The sequence below is a fragment of the Anas platyrhynchos genome, chromosome 7, assembly GCF_047663525.1.
Source record: "Anas platyrhynchos isolate ZD024472 breed Pekin duck chromosome 7, IASCAAS_PekinDuck_T2T, whole genome shotgun sequence".
In the NCBI taxonomy this organism is placed as follows: domain Eukaryota; kingdom Metazoa; phylum Chordata; class Aves; order Anseriformes; family Anatidae; genus Anas; species Anas platyrhynchos.
Genome location: NC_092593.1, coordinates 35,345,905 through 35,367,679, shown reverse-complemented (window position 1 = coordinate 35,367,679; position 21,775 = coordinate 35,345,905). Strand labels below are relative to the sequence as shown.

The 21,775-nt window shown below is 37.0% G+C and overlaps 1 protein-coding gene across 5 annotated transcripts in view; it reads right to left on the bottom strand.

Moving 5' to 3' along the window:
• The window catches only part of GULP1 (GULP PTB domain containing engulfment adaptor 1), a 148,951-nt gene that overhangs the window by 69,873 nt on the left and 57,303 nt on the right, over positions 1–21,775 (bottom strand). For all 5 annotated transcript variants that reach the window (XM_038181946.2, XM_072041297.1, XM_038181942.2 and 2 more), the window contains one exon: positions 4,958–5,048. In XM_038181946.2, coding sequence (XP_038037874.1) covers positions 4,958–4,985 — 28 coding nt within the window. In that variant the 5' untranslated portion in view covers positions 4,986–5,048. The remainder of the gene's footprint in view (positions 1–4,957; positions 5,049–21,775) is intronic.

Sequence of the window (21,775 nt, the reverse complement as noted above, 5' to 3'; positions counted from 1 at the left end):
TTATAAGATGAAGTCCTACAAATAGTAGTAGTCATCATGATTCCAAATTTATTTCTCTGGAAGAATGACATTCCATTTTAATGAAACAAAAAAAAATGCAGAAGATTAAATGCACTAAGCTGAGCAGTTTGAGTTATAAACTGGTTGGTCTCTGAGAAAAGCATTGGCTGACCTTTCACTGACAGATTTTCAAAGCTGTCACACTGGAGCTGTAAAACTTAAGTCTTGAACTTTATACACTCACACAGAATAATACATCTTGTCTTTAATTAGACATTCATCCAGTTAAATTGCAGGGTACCTGTGCAACTCATGAAGCATATTTAGAGTAACTTCCCTAAGGTAACAACCTAAACAGTACCTTGAGCAACAACTCTACATGATACACTAATAACCACACCAAGAATTTATTAGCTTGTAGACCTTGAAAGGTACTCTTCTCTAACTGCTGTACAAAACAAGTAACATTCTGTAAATGAGGCTGCAAACATTTTAATAGGATGGAAACCAAAAAGCTTAAGACTCCTCCAGTGCTGTTCCTGTTTTAGAGTCAGTAGTTAGTGATTTATAGTTAAGGAGCGTGTATGTCTGAAAGGAGCCCCTTCGGTTTTGCAGGAGGAAAAAGAAAATAGTTATAATGGTAAATATAATTGTAAACATTCACAGATCTATCCTGCGAGCTGCCTAGATATTCTTTAAGCAGGTACAATACTTATTATTTCTGCAATACTCTTCTGAAGATAGTGCAGGCAGAATAGGCACCAGGAAATTACAATCTTGTCCCCCTGTTCTCATGTTAACAGCTAGGGAAAAGAAATTCACTCATACCTAAGAATATCTTACGATTTAGGCCTTATGGAGATGCTGCCAAACTCTTATCACCAAAAGGAACAAGACATTATACAGGGCCAAAGAGGGACAGAATAACTCCATGAAGTTTCAGAAGAAAAATTAGGTTTATCTGTGCAGACATAAAATGAATCCTACAGAGAGTTCCCAGCGAGTATTCCTCATTTGCAGCTGTGCATCCTCTAAAAACATACTATAACCATTTCTTTCCTAAATAATTCATGCCAGATAGACCTGTTCCCTTTGCTTTCACAACCCAGAGATGCTATTATTTGCTTTATTTTCATGGTGAGGAACATTTTTTTTAGATCCCTAGGGAAAGTGCATAAATAAATAAATAAATGCTTGCATACAAGCACATGCATACACACAGGCTGCAGGAAAAAAAAAACACTTCCTTCTCCCACCAATGGATGAGGATTTGGTCCTTTCCAAATTGAGGCAGTAAACCTGCAACTCTCCTTGTTGACATACTTCAAAGGAAACCTTAGTAGCCTAATGAGAAGAGTATCATAACACAAAAATACTTAAAACACAAACAAATCCACAGGCAGTTAATGAGCTAAAAAGGAACTGTTGTCTGTATATACAGAAAACAAAGATAAAGATAAACCAAAGCATCTGTCATCTCTGGAATGTAGCATAAGTCTACAGTAGAACTAAAGATCACATTGTAGCCAGTCCACTCCTGGAAGAGAGCATCCTTTAACCTTAGATCACATTTTTTTCATATATCGAACCCTGATGATTAAATGCATCTGTCTACATTTTCATAGATGAGGCTCATAAAAAGCCATCGCACTGAAACGCTATCACTGGAACTTATGATTTATGATAGGCTATTAACTCAATATATTCAATTTTATATTATGAATGCCATTTACATCTCACGAGCTGATAATCCAGCAGCAATTACCAACCTTATGAACTGCTATCATATGGAAGAAAAAAAAAAGAAAAAGGAAAAAACACACACATCAGAAATTTCAGATTCCCAGCAGTTTTAACAGCAGCTTTGGCATTGAACTTTGTGCCATATGTAAACTAAGGCTGACATTTACTCTAGGATGAAGCAGGACCATTGGGGTAAAATGAAGAATGAACTAAATTCAGCTGTAATTTACGCCCTCCACAACCTCAGTAAAGTTTGCTGCATTTCACATATTGTAATTCAGGGCTAAATTTAGCCCAAAGTGGATATAGCTAGCAACTTTTTAGGACTATTTTGAGACATTCAAAGTTTCACTCTCTTACTCCCAGAAGGTTTGGATTACAGCTATTTCATACTTAGAAACGTCTCTATCTAGAAGAAACAGTAGTTTCCTTTCTCATTTCTGATGGGACAAAAGCCAACAAAGACTAGCTCATTCTCGTTTCTTATAAGCACCAGGTCTTATACTAATGACTTTGAATGGAAGACCAGGGAACAAGAACAGAACAAGCTAACAAAAGAAAGACAACAAAGAACCAAAATCAAGCACGCAGAACCCTCTACAGCAACAAAACAGTACAGCTAATACTTTCTCTTTACATATACACATTATGCTCACACACTACCACATAATTTAAGAACAAACAGATAATCCAGTTTAGATAACAACACACTAATGAAAAAAAAGCATGACAACACTGCATTTACAAAGGCCTTTTACAAAAGAATTACATTCAAATCCCTAAACTACTTAAGAGATAGACTGAAATCATCAAGATACAAAAGTATTTAAAGACTTAACAGACTCTGTTCTAACACTTCCCATGCTACAACATTTCAAAGCAATTATGCTACCACACCTGATTTTAAAGGAAAAATTAGTAGATCATCAGAAACAATGAATGAAAACTGGATCACATCCAAAAGCAAGCTCCTGACACTGTGGATAGATTCAAAAATATTTTCACAAGCTTGGTCATATTAACAAAGCCACATGAACATATTGAACATTGCTCTTGAACAGTTTGTTGTTGTTTGATTATTTGTTTTTAATAGAAAAAAGAAAGATCCTTAAAAAAGATAATCTATAAACACTCAGAGTATACTGCACTCATTGGATCAAGGAATGGAAAATAGAGTATATACTTTTGTACAGTTGTTAAGTCAGATAACATTTCTAAAACAGAGAATTTTCTCCTTAATATATGTAGTCAGTAGTCCAACTAACTTAAACTAAGGTCAACAGAAAAGCTGTTTTACTTCGAACAGGTACCAAGGTGTTTTTTGTTGTTTTATTTATAACAGAAGTTAACTTTTTTCAGTCAATGTTATTTCACAAAGTTTGTTACCCTTATATCTGAGCTTAAGGTTAACTGATTAGAATAGATAATATAACGTGGACTGCAAAATAAATAAATAAATAAATTTTTGATTGCTCATGTAAGTACTCCCTGAAAAAAGCTGATTTTTTTAAACTTCCTATTTTCTTATATTTTTCATTATCGTTATTAGAGTGAAGGATGAAAAGCTTGATTTTATTCACATTCAAGACTTTGTCACATCAATTAAGTCTTCAACTAAAGTGACCATCAGCCTATAAGAGATAACTACCACTAAAATATGAACAAAATACGCAGGTTAAAATTTTCTTTCTGTGCTACATCTCAGGGATTCAGATGGTCAATGACTGTAATGGCCATTTTTAAAGATACAGCCTTCAGCACACCTGTAGTTGTTGGAAGTTGATGTTTCATTCCCTCATCATGGCATTCAAACATAAATTTACACTGAGTACTTGCCCTAGACTTCAAATACATAGTATAAAATTTTGCTAGGAATTCTGCTCAGTTGCAACATGAAGTAGTGAGAAAAATGAAAATGGGGGTCTGGGCTCTAAAAAGGACTGCTGTGGATAGGATACACCTGTTGTTCAATAAGATGGCCATGTAATGCACTGTTTCTGATCTTGAATGCAGATATTGGAACAGTCTCTCAAATGATTTGGAATAGGCCAGGCAGTGCTATTAGGCAGCTGGTAGACACAGATTCTTGATTGTGATGTTACAAATATCTACATAAGAAAATAAGTAAGTACTTAAGAGCATGGTTTATGGATTTTAATTTATTTCCTGTGCATCTGTCTTGCTTCTGGGGTATCAGATTATCCTTAATTGTTTTTTGCAGCCTTTGTGAATATGTTTATCTTCTCTGTGATCTAGCTACATTTTCTGGTATTCTGAACTACTTATCTCAGTTCATCACAATGTAGCAAATAAACGTACTAGACATGGAAGGATGCAGTGATACTATCATTTCATGCTGGTATAATGCGTGACAGACTCCTTTTCTTTCAAGCTTTGATACTGATACCAAAGCAGGAATTCTTACATAAACATAATGTTTACGCTCACTCCAGTGGAGTTTACTTTATTATTGAAGCAGAGGCTCTGGCTTAGTGTGTCAAACTTAAGGATCTTTAGAAGAAAACATGAAAAGCAAAAGGAAATTAGCCCTATAATAAATGATATTTCCTACCTTATAAACAAATGGGAAAATAGCAACAAACCTGTCATTAAAACAAAGAAAGAAAACCAAAACAGCTGCACCTCCTATGCTTCATCTAAAAATTATGCTTAATTATAAGCAGACAGAAATAAGCAAACCAGAAGAGCAACTTGGAATATTTAGTGGTTGGATATACTTTTGGACAGGGTACATTTCAGAAAGCTACAAATTCAGAATAGCTGCTTAAAGCAACATCCTGCAGCAGGAGATATTTCAAGCATATTAAAATATTTTTTTTTTTTCTAAAATAGCTTCTCCAACAACATAAGGAACATATAAAATAAATGCAGAAGTTACTAACTCTTTAGAAGTTCTATAACCCTCTAGCACATCCCTTGGTGCACGCAGGTTAAAAAACCTATGAACATACATATGAACATATGTGCATACATCTCAGTGAAGAATATAGTATGCAATTGAATATAAGCCTTACAATCTAAAAAGTGCTTTATCCATCAAGAACAATTTACTCTGTACATCATAGAAGGTTGCTCCTTTCTACTTAATTTACTAGATGTAATGATTCGTAAGTACATCTTTGTATAATTCTTATTCTAAAGATTTTATATGGGATATTTATGCTTTCCATGGAACATTAACAAAATTACTTACCTTTCTTCCTGCTAAAAGCACGATTCATGTTGAAAATATGTCCAGTCAACTACGTTTCTTGGTTTGGTGGTGTTTTCCCCCCAACTTTAACCTGCAGAACGATACACACAAGAAAACAGAAATTACCATTATTATATTTGAAGTTAGCAAGTTATCTTTATATTAAAGACAATACAAATGATTTTAAAGATTCTGAAATAATGCAGAGAAATAAAAAAAAAATTAAAAAAAAAAGACATGCTTCGCTGAGGAATAAACTACAGAATGGAGAAGATATATGTTTGAATGCCGAGTGGTACTTAATACAAGAAGATATTTCAAAGCTTTTTGTGCAGTTCTCACTGACATTCCAGAGATGGAGCAGGTGGTTTTATATGTGTACCCAAAGACAAATACTACACACAAATAGGTTGGAAAGAAAGTATTAAAATGGCTGTTGAGTCCAGAACTCCCTAAATTATTCGGTCCACATTTGCACTGCCCCATTGTGTGTCATTTACGCTGTCAGATTATTTCAAGCTATGCTTTCATCTTCATGTGAGTTTGACGTTCAAAAAGATCACAACATAAGTCTCCTCTTCACCTAGGGATTCAATACTAAAAAGTTGCTTTCTATCAGTGTAACTACTTCCTTGTTCTGATTGCCTCAGGCTGTGTCCTTACAGGTATGTTGATCAGATCAAAATTGGAAAAGTCAAGTGTAAATATCAGCTACACGTGTTTGGGGCATAACAGAATTTGCAGTAAATTACATATTTCCTTTTCATAAAAAGCACTGATAAACCCTTAGATTAGTCATAACACATTAGTAGAATTTTATTCTTGACCAATATTTTCCAGTCAAAAAAGAAAAAATCAATATTCCAAACCATCCCATTTTGTAATATTGATTTTTCTTTTTCAACTACAAAGATATTCTCTGCACTTCTTTCCATTCTGCTCAGATCATCCAGTCAAAAGCTGCACCTCTGCCCTTACTCTGTCCTGCTATAAAGGAATCGGTCAAAGAAAGAGAAAAAAATAAATCAAAGCACTTGGTATCAGATTCTCTCTGATGTAAGCTAGAACATTAGTACTGCTTTGAATGAAGACAAAGTTACACCGGCATTTCAAAGACTAGCAGCAAGACAATGATGACAGATTTTTTTTATTATTATTTATTTAAGATACCTGATGCAACTCAAACACTTTTTGCGGTGTTTGCCTTATCTTTCAAATCATCACATCCAATACTAATTAAAGCAATTCTATCCTGATTTCCCAATATGTAGGTAGCTCATATTTTTCAGATTAGGACATGCGGGCAATTACTGCTACAAAAACTCTGCATTTTATTATCTAATATCTGTGGTTTTGGTAGGACTTCTTTTCCATGCAGTACTGTAGGAATGAAGGAATGAACAAAGCAACATTTGCTTTTGGGAGAACATTTAGCAGTTAGTTTTTGTTTTACAAATTTTACTCAGCACTTAAGAAGGGAGAATAGGGTTAAATAAGAAAGTGTAGTTCCCATCTAGTTATCCGGAAGTAATGCCAAGAAGCTATCTGGATGTCAATCGACATTGTTGTTCTTGGGGAACACAACTGGCAGCTCCAGTAACCCGTGAGAGTTTCACCCAAAGTTTCCCAAGCACGATGAGTTCTCCTTGCAGGGAAGGCCACCAAGTAGGGCTTCAAGGGTTGCCATCAACATCATCGAACATGATCAAGTGAAAATGACAACAGATTTGGTTTTAAATGAATCAACAAGTGATGAAGTTAAGACCATACAAATTTCTGGTTTTCAAGCTGTAGCTGTACACATCTGAGCAGGCATGTATGTATGCACACAGCCAGGCTGTTGGCTGGCCCATGGTTCTAGAGAACACCTTTAAAGTACTTTTTTAATACAAATTGGAACTATGAACACTATTAAGGGGCAAGAGGGTGACATCCGACTGTTGTAAACAGCGTTGGCAAGTTTTTATCAGGAGAAGAGAACAGTTATGGTTAGATGTATCTGTGACACCTTTACTCACAATATTCCAACAGACAAATGAAACTAGTAAGAGCAAGCAAGCTGCTCTCTGATTAGACAGTTTTTCTGGTAAAGCATCATTTTGCTTCTCACAATGTGCAATGCACAAAGCTGCTGGAAGAAACTCAGTTGCAAAGCACTCTGCTAAGAGCTTACAAGGAAGCCAATAGGAACACAGGTCAGAAAATCCCATGACAGTGGGATCCTTTGCAGATGGGGGAGCCCTTCCTGCGAGACCTTTTGTTTAAGAAAGGGTAAAACAGCTGTAGCAATCAGAGGCACCAGGGAATGGGCACGTGGACCAAAATACTTCATTACTCATCACATAGGAAGACACACCTATGTAAAGAATGTTTCTCCACCTTACTACGAGGAGTTTTCTTCAGCTTTGTCCAGAAACCAAACCCTTCTTGGAAAAACAAACTTGCACGTGATTGCACAAAATGATTAATTACCAAAATATGAAGAGCTACAAATTAGGGAAATTTCAGGTTACTTCAGGTTATCTATATGGGGGCAGAAAGAAATGAGAGAGAGACAGAAAGGAGAGAGAACAGGCTTAGAAAATATTTTCATTAAGCTAACAGTAATAAAAATATAAATAACAGCCAAACATTCTGGGCAGCACGGACGTGTTGTCAGTCTGAACAGCAATCATGTGGCATGGCAAGTTGAGTATTAAAGCTGCCACAGCAAACCAAAACAGTAACAGAGGAAAATGAATGCCTTCATCTCCTTTTCCCTTTGTCTTCACTGGCATTAAACCCTTACTTTTCATAGTGAGGAGCTTCTCACAGGGAGGAAGAAACTGCAAAATGGCAAGGGTTGCAAGGAAGTGGTTTTGGTGACTGAGGTGTTTGCAGGTATGCAGTCTGGTGGGTGCAAAGGTGGTGAGGTTTGAAGCTGAAATCATCACCTCCGTAATTAGTTTTTATCACTAATGATAATGGCGGTTGCTGTCTTCTAAGCTTCGTGCAGCAGAGGAAGCAGAACAAAGGGAGGCAGTGGCAGACTTCCAGCACCGAACAGAAAACTGATCCGCCCTGGCTGCTGCAACCGCACCGAGGCTTCCACACAGACATCAGCACATGCCTGTGGGCTCCTTCTGAAATGCTGTGTGCTTTGCTATGTTTTCTAAACTTAGACCTGTCTCAGACAAGCCAAGAGAGAGGTTACTTAGGAAAGGGCTGAAAAAACTACCCACGTAACTTGTGTCATTCCCACACAATAACTGGGCATTCCTTGGGATTTATTTGGGTTCCCCCCACCTCTCAGCCTTCAAATGATATAGATTATAACGACTATCTGGGCTGAACCAGTTTATTGTATAGTTATTTTTCATGACACCTTTTTTTTTAAATTAAGACCTCTCTGAATACCCCCAACTTGTACCCACCCGCCTCCTTTAAAAATATAAATAAGTCAAACCTGCCCCTTCCCTCTCAAACACACACAGATTGCAAATTTAGCCAAATTTAGCTTAGGAAAAACTGAGGATTTGGATTCTTTTCTCAGACCCCAGCCCTTTCAAACATATTGGATAATATTTCTTAAAGAATGAAGCACAAAATGCTTTAAATCCTTTTTTTGAAAGGGCTGCAGCACACAGGAATGTCTGATTCATTGACTCCCAATGAACCATAGGCTTATGAAGTTATTTCTGAAGGTAAGATGAGAAAGCTTGGAACGTAACAGCCAGAAAATTCTTGTGCTCAGTTAGACCACAACACTGTTCAAATATCCCAGTATGACATGTGGCATAATGATGGAAAATAGGCAGACGTGGTGTGGCAAGTAAAAAAACAGCGGGGAACGAGAACCCTCTTTTAGGGGCTCACCCTCCTTGTGTGAAAGGCAAGAAGAGTAACGCCTGAATCTGAAGGCTAAAAATGCTCCTCAAGCCTCCTGTTCGCTCTGAGATCCTGAAACCAGCAGGGCAGTGCAAGAACCACGCATGCACCATTTTTTCATCTCTCAGCCAATATAGGCCTGGTACCTTTGTGATGATCCTTTTTTTCCTGCACAGCAAGAAATCTTTCAGAGCACAGGTAAAGCATTGTGCATACAGCACGTCCGCTGGGGCTAGAGGAGTGTTCACAGAAAGTCTGAGGACAGTGTTTTGCTATGAATATCGACACCAAGAGGCTAGGAACCAGAAAACGTATGTGAAACCCATGCATTTCACACCAATTTCTGAGAAGTTCAGGCTTTTTACCACCCCTACCCTCCCACCCCCATTTCCTAAAAATAACCTCCTCTTTTCAATAGGAAAGGCTTCTCAAAAAGAAAATACAGATGACTAACAGGTGACAGGTGGATATCACCAAGACAGCTGGTAGCAAAAACTACTCAGGCAAGATCAGCACTAAGTGTTGTTTCACAGCAACAAGAAATAAATCCCACTATTAAAATACTTAGTGTAGCACTCTGAAGGAAACTTGTTCAAGTTTCAGTGCAAACACCAATAAATCCTCAGACCAGCTGCAAATTGCACAATATTATTAAGAAAAAACACAAATACAAAATCTTTTTTTCCACAAAGTAGATCTAGATTTTAAAGCATTAAACAAGACAAATAATTTACAAAATATTGCATTTTTAGCAAATGCATTTGTAATTCAGTAATTTTTATCATAGGCTGAGGGTTTACTTGTGGATGACATTACTCATGGAACAAACTGAAGTTGACACGCTACAAATGAAAGATGTAATTTTAAAACCAGGAAAATTCCCTCCTTCCCAAACTTCCTACATTCTGCAAGAAAAATCAATACTCTTATTTTGTTCTTTATGAGAGTACAATCCTAACAGGCTGCTATGGAGCCTCCTTTTCCCTCAAATCCACCAGCTCCAGTGTCTAGAGAAACATGGTGAAATATTTCAGTCGTGTCAGCATATTTTTTTCTGCTGTATGAGAACTTACAGATGTCGGATGCTTAGAGCCAGCGAAGCAGCTTCCTCCATGTTCCCTCACAAAGACACAGTCACTTCCTTCTACATCCGAAAGAAACAGATGGCAAACATCTTGCTCACTTGAATACAAAGGGGTCAGTGTTTGATATCCCACCAGGCAACTGATCATCTATAGAGGATCTGAACAAGATTTTGGTCTTTTCCACCACCTTCAGACATGAAATGGATGGAGAGCTTGCAGAGCTTTGCCAGTGTTTTGTTTTTAGAAGCCGTGGAGTGCATTCAGTGCTGCTGTCCACCATGCATGGAAGAACATACAACAGCTCTTCAAACAGTTCTGGTGGAAGGGATATGAGACTGTCAAGGTTTTTGACTTGAAGCACGAGTAAGCCTCCAAAACTTTAGACTCAGTCCTGGCGTGGATGGATATGTACAGTTTAGAGAAATTATAGTATATTATGACACTGAACATGGTCACTCCTATGTAGGCATCATCCTTGAAAGAGCTGATTGCTGCACACGCAGTCTAGAGAAGCTGTTTGTTTCATTACTAGCAGATTTATTTATTTATTTATGTTTTCAAACAACATCAAATTCACGTTAACCATCTACAATTTTTAAGGCTATATTTATTGCATCGATCACATGTTCACAATTATATTGTAATAAATGCCACTGAAAGGAAAGGCAGACACAGAAAGACTCATTAGGTATATCTTAAGGTAATCTCCAAATGGATAGAACAGCTTTTTTTTTTTTTTTTTTTTTTTTTTTGCTGTTGCACAGACCTCACAGTGCATACTAGATGTTTCCTCTGCTACAGTCCTTTCACTAGAAGCTCACGAGGCTTGCTACAATTTATTATTTCTATCCTACCATGTTGCTAATCACCCTTTCCCCAATAGCTCTGAACTATGACGTGACAGATGGGTTTGTAAGTCTTTAAATTCACTTTTTTTTTTTTTAAATTATATTTTGTTTGTTTTAAGCATGCAAGATCAATATGATCAATAACAGAAATTATTCACTTAGGGAAATGAGAAGTACATCCTAAAAACTGTTATAACCATGTCATAAAAAGGCAAAGACAACAACGTTATATAAACCTATTTACCCGTGGGACTTCAAATCCGTGTTTTTACAAATTCTCTCATCTGCAGACCTTTGTTTCACCTCTCCTGCAAGGAGAGGAAGAAACCTGTGGAAATTTTAGGCCTACAGACCACTGTGTAATATATAGCGTATACATTTGCTTTCTTATCTTTTACCGTCTAGTTCCCACGATCATCTCCTCCTAGTGCTAAAAGTCATATTGAAAAAAGTCACTGCCTTGCAAGCTTCTAACAATTCATTTTCTCATACACAATTTATTAATAAATTATATACTTCTGAAATTACGACTTGCAAAAGCGTGTTTAAAAAGAAATCTGTCACTCACTTCACAAAGACTTTAAAAATTTGCAATACTGAACATGGATCCTTAATACGGAAGTCACTGGATTTCTCATTAATGGTAATGCATTCAGAATCATTAATTGCTTAGCCTCAAGGACAGCATTAAGTTGTATTTATACAGATGGGTAAAGCTTTATTAAGTGATTGTGACAGTTTTCAAAATAGAGAAGCAGTTGGCAATATCTATTTTGTCACTCTTACTAAATCAGAATCAGAGCGAGTACCTCAAGAAGTAGATTATATTATTTTTTAAGCAAAATAAATGTAACATGATAAAGCTTATCTATTTTGTACCTTCCAATCACATTCTGCAGAGTCTCAGCATTCTGACAAGAATGTGATACAAAGTTAAACAGCACAGATATGAAACCGACAGAAAAGCACAGAAACCCAAATCATATTTATGACAAATTAATCTCCTTATCCCCGCCTCATACAGCAGGTATGCTTAGGTAGTTCATTACAATATGTGTTAAGGAAAAACATCCAGATTTTGCACACTGTTACGGTTACTATGGATCTTATTTCAGGATTTTGGACAAGTGATCCATCCTAGAGCAATTTAGCAGAAGTGATGAGAATTACCAAGATATATATTCTTCCATAATGGAATTTCCAAGCTAGCGAGGCTTAAATTTCTTCCATTTTCCTTACTAAGAGTGTTCTGTATCTTTTAACGCAGTTGGGACTTCGAAATGTGTGTAATTTTTTAAAATCTTGACAGGTCAGCAAGTTTAGACTCAAACTCGCATTGCAACTAAAACACAGAATTGTGCTGGCTGCTTGGGACCCTGAAGACACAGCTCCACCCCTGCTCCAGTTAGCTTCCACGTAGCTGAGACATACTGCAAATGTAATTCACAGTTCCAATAATCACAGTTTGGTCAGCTCTGCACAGAAAAGCCCTGTGAGGAATCTTTAATATGTGGGGAAGAAAAAATGCCTTCTCTTGTCCTTCATGAAGCATATGAGAGTTGGACCATGATCCAAAGACCACTTCATAAAGCAGCTCCCTCTATAGGTAGGGCACCATTCTGTGCTGAGTCCCCAGAAACAGAGGAGAGAAACAAATACAGATCATTCTGTGATGTACCCAGTGAAAATTTGGACAATTACTAAGAGCAGATTCAGTGACCGACCCCATAATTCAACTACTCGATACAAAGGGCAGAAAGGTGTGTGGGGGGGAAGTAGGTACCCATACATGCCATATTTTCAAAGAAAGTTTTATATTTTTCTTTCGGTCTATGTCTTTGGGCCCAGTGACTAGAGTGTTAAATGCTGGAGCAGCAGAACCATGAGAGCTGCACAGCACCTCAGCCCTTTCAGAAATTTAAGCTTTGATGCCAAGGTTTCTAGAATTCAGCAATAGGGATTCACAGTGTACCAAATATGACTTTGAGTCCAATTTTTCAAGTATATTTGTGCAGGTGAAGAGGGAAAATGAATTGCACTTTAAATATATTAACAAATTTTTAAGGTCTTTAGGTAAGACATTACCACACATTTTTCCATCAAAACAAGAAACCACAGCAAAACCCCAGAAGATAACATGAACCTCTATGGCATCTAAGCACTTCACAAAGTGCTGCCACAGCAAACTAAATCTAGGATTCAGCTGTGGAAATAATAAAAACAGAACCCACAACATAAGACTGCACCCTGTGTCCAGCTGTTGCACCAAACTTCATGCTACTCTCACCTCCCCCCAACAGCAAATGTATTCATTGCCAATTTCATGGACCTTGCATAGCTGTTCAGATTACTTAAATCCCTCACAGGACAAGTCCATACAAATAACACTAGTATTTGCCAATGACAGTTAAACTATTTGATGTTTTGGATGCTTACGTAAACAAATTCACGAACATTTCTTGCATACCGCTTTTCCAAAACACTTGAATTTCACTATATTGTCAAAGAATCAGCTATACAAGAGAGCAAACTGAGCATCCCTGTTTGTATTTATGTATTTCACAGAACTTTGTTTCAAAAGAAATAGCTAGGAGTACTGAAAAAGAACAAGCTGTGAAATCTCAAAAGATAATGACTGAGGACTGGAGCAAGGCATGAGAACTTCTATATTCTGGAATAGCCATTACAGCACAGTGCTAAAAAATCCTGCTCAGAAACACATTTTCAGCTACAGTTTTCTGTGCTTTTCCAAAATCTGGTATGTTTTAATGGAAAAGTTATGTAAGAAGACTCAAGCAAAGCTGATCCCTTGGAAAGTGCATGAATATAAATGCATTTGCATATATGTGCACTTTAAACTGGATCACTGATGGCATGCAGACAAAAAGGACTTACTGAATTCTTATGAGCATGTTTAAAGATGAACAGCTTTTAAAACTAAAAACATCTAAAACACTGTTGCAGAACAGCATTTAGGTCACTCCTGAGAAAAACTACTTTTCGAAGAAGGAGTAAACACCATTCAACAATATTGATGTAAAACATGGAAACACAAATTTCATTATCTGAACTGAAAAATAGTCCTGTTATGGTTGGGGGGACAGAGATGAAAAATCAAATGACTAATTAGCAATTACCTTGAAAACTGAAAGCCTAAAGCATTATTTTAACTAGGAGAGAAAATTGCATGTGGAATTACTTACATGCCTTGATAAACTGGAAAGGAACTGAAGAGGAAATATCTTTGTCAGCTGGGAGTAATGGGAGACTGAGCACTGCAGCTCATTTATGGACAGAAGTCCCAGTTCGGTCTTCCAAACCTCTGTCCTCGTTCCTCACTTCAATTATGGCACTGAGTGTGCAGCTAGTAATTTGGTTCTTGAGCTGCTTATATATATTTTCATAATTCCACTGAACAAATTGCTGTGCAAACTTAATCTCCCTTTTCTATTTCATCCAGAAATCTACCTCTCTGCTAGCTGCATTTTGAAATGTTTACCTTGCTGTCCACAATTCAGTGCTTTTTTTTTCCCCAGTTTTTTTTTGTGTTTTTTTTTTTTTTGTTTGTTTGTTTGTTTGTTTTTAAACTTTAACCACATATGCTTAGCCTTCCAGAAATTATTCCTAGTTTATCACTGGACTGTCTTACTGAAGAAAGCACGAGAACTATCGATACCAGCAATACCTCAAAAACTCTGTTATGAACAGAAACAGCAAGATTGTGCCTATTCAGAAAAGCACAATTACCATAGAAGCCAAGTGAAAATATTTCTCTTACTTTATTGTCCTTCTGAAGGAAAATATCACTGAAGCTACCAGTATAAGATTTCTTTTTTTTTTTTTTTTCAAGCAGCAAAACCTCGCCATGCTGCTACTGAAACCTGAATGATTTCAGCATCCTACTAATGTCGTTTAGTAGGTATTAACCTTTCAAATGTTACTGGCATCAAACCAGTGGGAAACAATGTATTCTGTAGTCTTTTCATTTGTAATACATATACACAATCAAACAATTGTACATAGCAAATAGGCGGAAGGAAAAATAAGATTACAAAGCAACTTTAAACTAAAACACATTATACAACCTCTGGATTTCCTTCTGTAGAATTTCACAAGGTACCCCAATGCCCTCTGCACTGGGGAAAAAAATAAGAAAGGAGTGCAAAGTAATAAGCTGAATGCTTTATTTATTTATTTATTTATTTATTTTTAAGCCAAAGCAATGCTGGAGTTAAAATTGGTGTAACAAAAGAAGGTAGTTGCTTGTAAACAACGGTGAAGCTGATTCTTCTCTTATAACGTTACTTAGCATTTATTATGTCTTTTAACAAATAATGCAGAAGTACCCACTGGCATTAACTAAAGTTTGTAAGTACCCCTATGGGATTATCATCATTTCATCTTGCAGATGGATAAAGACAGAGATAATACATGGCCTCCCGATGTCACTGAAAGAACTGGCAGCTGTAATAAAAATGAGGAGGTTTTGAATTCCACCTTCACATTTAATGATTTCTCTAAATTGAAAATACTCTCTAGCGCTCAGTCAGCCCTTTAAAATGAAGATATTTTCTCAACATAGTTTTATGGCAAGCTTAGGTGGTTCCTCTTAAAAGTACATTACTACAGAACCAGAACACTTCTCAAAGAGATCTCACGATTATTTGGTTAGCCAATAGCTAAGCAGAAGTTTCAAAGCAGTTACAAGAGAAGAAAGATGGAATTACAGACAGAACAGAATGCCGGCCTCCACTAATTCTATATCCCCGTTCCTCATGTTGTGACCGAGAGCATAGCTAGCATCAACAAAGGAGGATGGATGGCACCCCTACCCTCACAGAACTGCTTTACCTATAGTAAAGCTGTGAATCACTGAATTGTGCATATTCGTGAAGTCACCATGGATTCCAGTGAACCTTTACTCTCCCCGCTATTGGTTTCTTTTTCTGCTCACTGGTACTTGGTCTTTCAAATGGTCCTAGCTGGCCATCTGAGCTTTATGAAATCTTTTGACATTGAGGGCACATCCTACTATTTCTTGCTGTTGCTCTGATGAACTGGAGCAAGTTCTTTGCCAAATGGTACTCTTACTTTTCATTTAAGAAATTTATACCCAAGGAGCTTCTCCTTCAACTGCCTGGAATAAAAGGAGAAGTGATTCACTGCCACACCTCGAACTCTGCTCAGCTCTCTCATTACAGCTCTCTCACTAGGAAGCAGTCCTACATTTACCATACAATTTTCATGAGCTGTTTGTTACTGTCTGCATTCAATACGGTGAAACTTCGGGTTAGTTGTCATTTGATTGCTATTGCATGACACTAAGGTGAGATCTTGTCTTCAAATAATTTGCCACTGTCTTATTTAAAATGTCCACAGCCTTAAAACCTTTCAAGACTGGTCTAACTGCCTAGTACAAACTCAGATCTGCAGCGTTACATAGCTTCCTCTCAAAAGGATGGTATTTGCTTTTCAGGGTTTTCTTTTTCCTTTTTTTTTTTTTTTTTTTCTCTCTCCTGATAAAGAAAATTTGAACAAATTTACAAACAACAAAATACAAAAGGTTTCCTATGCTTCTTCCCTAGTTTGCTTTGCATCAGACAAGCATTTTTACCCTGAACTTTAATACAAATATCACCCTAAACTATACCCCCAAACTCTCATTTACTAGTTGTTTTGTCTGTCTGGTTTTACGTTCTGGCAGTGCATTCCTGTCTCTAGCACACAATAGATTCATTCACATGAAACCAAATCTTTCCTTTGCTTAGGGTGATGAACAACCTTGTTTATGACATTTACATCTATTGATTTGCCTGCTTTGTGACTATTCCACTGCAATATGTTGATCAAATTTATTTAAACTGACAGTTCGCTGCATTAGAAAAATCTGCACTTTACACCCAAAGTCAAAATGGTATTTTGTTTTCATTTATTTATTTTACCCACACAGAGGACCATTCTTTAATATCACTTTTTGCCTTCAAATCACAGAATGGTTTGGGTTGGAAGGGACCTTAAAGCCCACACCGTTCCAACCCCCTGCCATGGGCAGGGACACCTCCCACCAGCAGCCCAAAGCCCCATCCAGCCTGGCCTTGGGCACTGCCAGGAATTGGGCAGCCACAGCTGCTCTGGGCACCCTGGGCCAGTGCTTCACCACCCCCTCAGTAAAGAATTTCTTCCTTATATCTGATCTAAACCTAGCCTCTTTTAGTTTGAAACTATTGCCACTTGTCCTGCCAACTACGCTCCCTGACAGAGTCCCTCCCCAGCTTTCCTGTAGGCTGCATTTAGGTCACTATAAGGTGTCCTTGGAGCCTTCTCTTCCCCAGGCTGAACAACCCCAACTCCCTCAGCCTATCTTCACAAGAGAGGTGCTCCAGTCAGCTCTCGTGGCCCTCCTCTGGACCTTCTCTAACAGGGCCATGCCCTTGTTCTGTTCAGGGCCCCAGGCCCCCAGTACTCCAGGTGGGCTCTAACAAGACCAAAGAGCCTTGTCTTTACAGTACCAGCTGCACATCACTACTCCCAGACTCAAAAATCCAGTAACCGGATGGTATAGAAATTCATCACTGATAAATGGAAAGCTGCTAGCAGACACTGGTAATTATGAGGAGGGGAAATAGCAAGTTAATTTTGAGAACTTTTGTTATTCGGTAGACTTGTAGCTATCACACATCTGTGCATCTTCCTCTTCAGGACGAGTTAACAGGCTGTACTCCTGCTGTTGAAACGATACCTATAAGTAGAATCAAAATTTGAGCACAAATTATCACCGCAAAGGCCAAGAACATGCTTCAAATGCTGTGATATCCACCACTAAACTCTATGTTGGATTTTAGTGCAGTCCAAGCAGTATAACAACTCAGTTTTGTGATATTTTCAAGTGCAAAGTCAGTTTCATCAGTTTAAAATCTAGGGTGTAATTCCTCAAATCAAAGAAATAATATATATATATTTTTATAGATAAACTTCATATATGGATATACATACATGTATATTAACTTGCTGTTAAATTTGTCTTTTAAGTTATGTAACCAAGTTGAAACATTAAAAAATGACTACTTTCTCTCAAGGGTAAAATGCAGTGTTTTATCTTGTTTTTGTCATGATAACAAATATATGCACAATTAACACTGCTTATCTCATGAACAGAGATTCTCTAAACTGCAATAACACCTCAATCATTTGTCTAAGCTCGATGACTTCTACAAGCACAATGGATATGCCTTGGCTACCAGCTTATCTTAAATATCCATACAGCCACCACTGTCATAGTATTTGGCACCTCTTTTAATCACATAGTAACAATCCACTAAATTTATACTTCAAAGCTACATTTTTAAATGCACAAGTAAAGACCGATGCTCTGGAGAACTCATTTCTCCTGCCATTTAGATGTAAAAATTAAAACACAGTGGGGAGAAGGCATTTAAGCAGATATGTAAAAAATATACAGAATTAAGTGGTAGGAACAATTTCCTGGAAATATGCTCTGTGTTTCGAGAAGGCACCTTGATAACAGCGACATGGAACGTGCCCATGTGCAGAGCACCCACATCAAACCATCACAGAGGTTTAGAAGCATATGCAAGCAAACACCAGTTTTAATTTTGAACAACATGGTGAGGGAGAGGAATAAAACAAAGTCATAAAACTGGCAGTTTTAGATTAACACCATTTATCAGGAGTCTGTTGAAATACAGCATGAATGACAAGTCACAAAATATACGGCATCTTCCTAATAAAAAATTGCAAAGCACTGAGCCGTGTCATTTATTCACAGGTAGAAGAGGACTCTTCCTAGATGTTCATAATACAGCACCCAGTGCCCCAGCGAGGCCCACTAAAGGCAGAGGGGCAGTCAACCAGATACACTTTCTATAACTCTTACATATTAATAGCCCTTTATGGCAAAGTAAACACAATATTACAAAACGCGAAGAGTCAAGTTTACAGCAATAAGTCTGCAAGAAGGATTCAATTCACCCAGGAAAATGAAACTTTCTTGAAAAGGAAGGAGATGAAAGCAGCATGTAGAAGAGGGACTGAGAAAAGCCCTGCCTGCTGCTACTGGAAATGAAAGTTAATAATGAATTATAAAATAGGTATGTTAATCTCCATTTTCTGATTGTAAACATTTCTTTAAGAATAATTATATTTGAATTGCTAAAAACTTTCTAGAGATACCTTAGCCATTTCTCAAAAAAAAAAAAAAAGTTAAAACCAGTAATATTTCATAACTGAGCTTTGATTTTATCTTATTTTACATCACTGAAACATCACCTTGATACGGTTATCAAGGACTGATTTTATTTCATTCCTTTTTTTTCTTCTTCTTTTAAATAGACCAAAATGTAAGTGTTCCTGTCAAAGTGGATTATACTTAAAATCTAGAAAGACTCAATTACATTCATTCAGATTTTTCCTCTCCATCTGGAATTCCAGTCACTTAAAAATCCAAAACAGAACTGTTAAGTACTATACGTGTCTAGTGAGCTAATTAAGTTTTTAATTTATAATGGCTAATCATGTACCAAGTTTTTGAGCTGTACAGATTTACATAAACCCCCTAAAAATATGATGACCTAGGCTGTCATTTACAGCCTAGATGATATCTAGGTGAAGCAAGACCCTGATCTTGCTTCATATTATTTTTCAGATATTCATAAATCTAGGTGGTGTTTGTACTTCCAATCCAGGAGCAAGTGAAAATGTCCCATTTACAAAAAAAAAAAAGTTAATAAAATGAGGAAAGTAGGATACAGAACCACAGAAACGCCACTTATAATGCACAAAAGACCTTGATTACACTTCGGGCAGCTCCAGCCTTCCTACTTCTGTGGTACAGCACACTTAATGGTGAGGATGAAAAGGAGGCAACTTATTACAAATAATCCAAATGGGAAGAATAAAAGAGCATTTCTATAGTTCAAGTGACTGTAAAAGTCCAGCATCAAGCAGCCTGCTAACTTCTGTTACATGATAAACAAGTCTGCAAATCTTCCAACTCTGAAACTGAATTCCAGGCAGTGATTTATAAACATAAAACCTTATATAAACAAAGAACAAATAATGGAAAATGAATTACAATAAAGTACCTTGATTCTTAACAGGAATACTGCGTGTTTGCATGCTATATACATATCCACAGAGATATGGAATTTAATTCCTCCCCTATCTGAAGAGTGGACCAAATACAAACACAATTGCTCTTTTCGCTCTGGGAGGATATAAGCAATACAAAAGCTTTCATATTTGTTAAGAATTATATATATAGGGAGAGAGATCTTAAAGTGATTTATAGAAGAAAATAGGAAGCAGAAACAGATGGCATATGGAAGCTTAGAGGAAAGTCTTTTTCAATTTCACGTATCATGTAACAGGTTTCAGATAAAAAATGAAATTACCTAACGAGTAAATGCAAAGCCACTGAGCTGTTTACCACAGATGGACTGACTGGTTTGTAATTTAAGACTTTACCACGATTCAAAAGTACTGAAATTCGGTGATCAGGGTTGTTTTGTTTTTCAAAAAATGACTGGGGGGTGTATGGAGGAGGGCTGGACAACTTCTCTGTCTGCATCTCTGCTACAAAGAATAAAATACGTTATTGAGTTGTCTCAGAAAACCATTCAAGCTGACCTCTGATACTTAGATTCATCTGTTTACTCCCAAAGAAAAGTCAACCTCTGGAATTTATTTATTTAGTTATTTACTTTTGGCATATACAAAGGGGAGCAAACAACTCTGATGAGGACTTTCAATGGCAGAATATGGTTAGCCCAAGTCAGCATTTAGACATCTAATGGGCAAGCTACAGACATGGTCATTTCTTACAAATACACTACAAGCAACAGTTGTTGCTTGCTTGCTGAAAGAGCGAGAATCACAAATGCAGTAAAAAAACACATTAATTTTGTTTCTTTGTTTGCTTTGTAGGGTCTTGTTTGTTTTTTGCTTGTTTGTTTTCAACACAGATTACATGTATTCAGGTTGCTGACAGCATTTTTGGAAACCACTTCAAAAGACCTTTATTATCTAACCTATTCATTTTCTTTACACAGGAATCATACAGAAGACTTCGTACAGATCATAGTTTTCATCTAATGAAAACCCTTGCCATTGTAATCAACATTTATAACATCAACGGAATACATAGTTATATATGTGCTAGTTTCATTTTCTTTTTCTTTTCTTTTTTTTTATTATTTTTTTGCAGATTACAAAGGAAGACAAAGTAACTGTGTGTATAGCCATGACCATTAATCATTTTCTTTTTTTTTTTTTTTTTCCTTCTCTCAAGTATGGCCTTCATGAGCACAGTCAACTAAACACAGATTAAGCAACTTGGAAACAAAGCATGCAGAAACAGCTAGATTTTCCTGACGAGAGGCCAAGCAAAGCAATTTAGACGCAGGCTGTGTACCATCACTACATACAGCTACAGACTGACAAAACTAATTATTATTTCTAAATTCACGCTATGGAAGTCCTATTAACACTCCACATCCCCAGGACTGCCACACGCAAACATGGCAAAAATTACCCGGCACTAATATATAGCTTTGGTGGCCTTCTGGTTATGGTTATCAGTATTATAGCAAGTTAAGAAACCTAACTGTATTGCAGTATATTATCTAAAACTGATGATGGAAGTTGGTTTGAGCTACTGCATCAAACAAAGCTAGTGCAGCTGAACCCCAGGTACATCCTGCTCTGCAGTCTGGGCCATACAGCACAAGGAGGGCAGCTAGGGATGTTCTCTGAAGTCATGCTTCTGAATCCATCAGACCTTACCTCTAAGCACTTTAAGATCTCCTGCATTTATATAGTGACTTACTCAACAAAATCCTAGAATGGTTTCTGAACACCATGATCAAGTTAGTTGGCTCTGTACTGTCAGTACTATAAGGCTGAATGTTCAAATGCAGGAATGTTGCTCAATCGCTTCAAATATGAACTACAAGATTAAAAAGTCCAAGTTACTCCTAACAGTATTATTGCAGCTTCTCATT